Genomic DNA, 1,967 nt, shown 5'->3' with positions numbered 1-1,967 from the left:
CAGGGAAGCTTAGCTGTGAAAGAAGCAGTGGTAACTCTGATGAATAAGCAGCTGAGGACCAAGCAGCAGCAGCACCACCAGGATGTGGTAGGGACAGCAGATGGCAATGTTCTCCCTCCTGAAAAGCCACATAAGTCTTCTGATGGTGGTGTGACACAGCAAGTACAGGTCACCACTATAATAAATCTGTCTAGCCCCCAGCCATGGGTCTACAAGTCTTTAGCAGCAGAGCAGGTGGAAGATGTTAGAATCTCAGTGGCTGTGAGGCCAGATGAAGGCCGCAACGGAACAAGATCACCAACTGTCTTGGCCTCCTTGCCGTTGGATCAAGGTCTCATTCTGTCAAGAACGCTGTGGAAGCTGATGTGCAGGAGCTTCTCCATAACAAAAGAAATCATGTACAGGCATCTTCCATGAAAACAGCTATAGCACATTGTTCAGGCTTTTCAGCAACCCACTAGCGATGAAAGGAGCAGGATTGAGAGGCCTGGAAGCTCCTGGTCATGAACTGGCATGAAGGCACCAGTTACAAGAAGGTCATCTAAGCACTTGGACGAGGCAGGTGTGTGATTTGGAAGTCCTCGAGGCCAACTTGAAGAAATGCAACATGGACATCAACTTGTGGGAGACCACTGCCCAGGACTATCCCAAATGGAGGAAGAGTCTGCTGCAAGAGTCTCTGTACTTTGAAACCTCACAACGACAACAGGAGATGGAAAAGCGGGAGTGGCAGAAACAGCGTATCGTGGACTGAACCAAGAATCCAGAGCCACCCACTCTGCATAGAAACACATACCGGAGTTGCAATACACACATGCACACACGTGGTTTGTGTGTGTACAGACACACACACACACAAGGCATGAGTATATATGTGATATTACATATTATATATACAAATGCACACACGGAGTATAAATAGTACAGGTATGTATATGTTTGTATATATGTGTGTTTATAAATGCACACAGAGACTGTATACACCAACCAATGTGTGCACATGCGTATGCATACGTAGATGCATATAGATACATACACACTCACGTGTGCAGTGTGTATACAGCACAACTATATATACACATATATATGTTTAGATGTGTGTATGTGTATTACTTGTGCTACACACATACGATTTATGTGTAGACACACACAGAGTATATACGTACAGACTGACCAATGTGTGCATGTGTGTAGGTATACATATAGATACACACACACTTGCATGTGCAGTGTGTGTATAGCACAAGTATATATACACATATACTATATATTTAGATGTGTGTATGTGTATTACTTGTGCTGCACACATGATTTGTGTGTGTATAGACACACACACAGTATATATGTATAGACTGACCAAGGTGTATGTGTATACATAGATACATACACACACACTTGCGTGTGCAGTGTGTAGAGCACAAGTGTATATATACACATATAGTATATATTCATATGTGTGTACGTGTATTACTTGTGCTACACACACACACACACACACACACAATTAATATGTGTATAAACCGACCAATGTGTGCATCAGTGTGGGCATGTACCTGATACATGTGTTCCTGGCCCAAAACACACACACAGTGTGTGTGTATAGCACAAGTACACACATACATACGGTATATATTGATGCGTGTATGTGAACGACTTGTGCCGCACACACACACAGTTATATTGATGTGCGTGTATGTGAACGACTTGTGCCGCACACACCCACAGGTGTGCGTGTACAGACGGACTCACGTGCGCATGTGTACGTGTGCAGAGAGACACACGCAAGCAGGCCCACGCACGGTGCGTGTACAGCACAAGTCTGTCCCGGCCGGTCCCTTCCTGCAGCCGAGCCCGACGCTCCCTCCCGCTCCCGCTCCCTGCGCTCGGGCCCCGGCCCCGGCCCCGGCGCCGCGCCTGCCCTCACCGTGTCCTCCTCGTCCATGGCCGCGGCGCCCCGGCCTAGCTGC

The 1,967-nt window shown here is 47.0% G+C and overlaps 1 protein-coding gene across 1 annotated transcript in view; it reads right to left on the bottom strand.

The window, feature by feature from the left end:
• Positions 1 to 1,961, bottom strand: part of TAF1B (TATA-box binding protein associated factor, RNA polymerase I subunit B) — a 68,599-nt gene extending 66,638 nt beyond the window's left edge. Inside the window, exon 1 of the mRNA XM_019520738.1 lies at positions 1,925 to 1,961. Within this exon, the coding sequence (XP_019376283.1) occupies positions 1,925 to 1,942 (18 nt within the window). The 5' untranslated portion in view covers positions 1,943 to 1,961. The remainder of the gene's footprint in view (positions 1 to 1,924) is intronic.
• Positions 1,962 to 1,967: the final 6 nt, after the last annotated feature.

The sequence above is a fragment of the Gavialis gangeticus genome, unplaced genomic scaffold (assembly GCF_001723915.1).
Source record: "Gavialis gangeticus isolate Ggan-Ray unplaced genomic scaffold, GavGan_comp1, whole genome shotgun sequence".
In the NCBI taxonomy this organism is placed as follows: domain Eukaryota; kingdom Metazoa; phylum Chordata; order Crocodylia; family Gavialidae; genus Gavialis; species Gavialis gangeticus.
The sequence above is the reverse complement of the archived record's forward strand: the minus strand, read 5'-3'. Positions and strand labels throughout refer to the sequence as shown.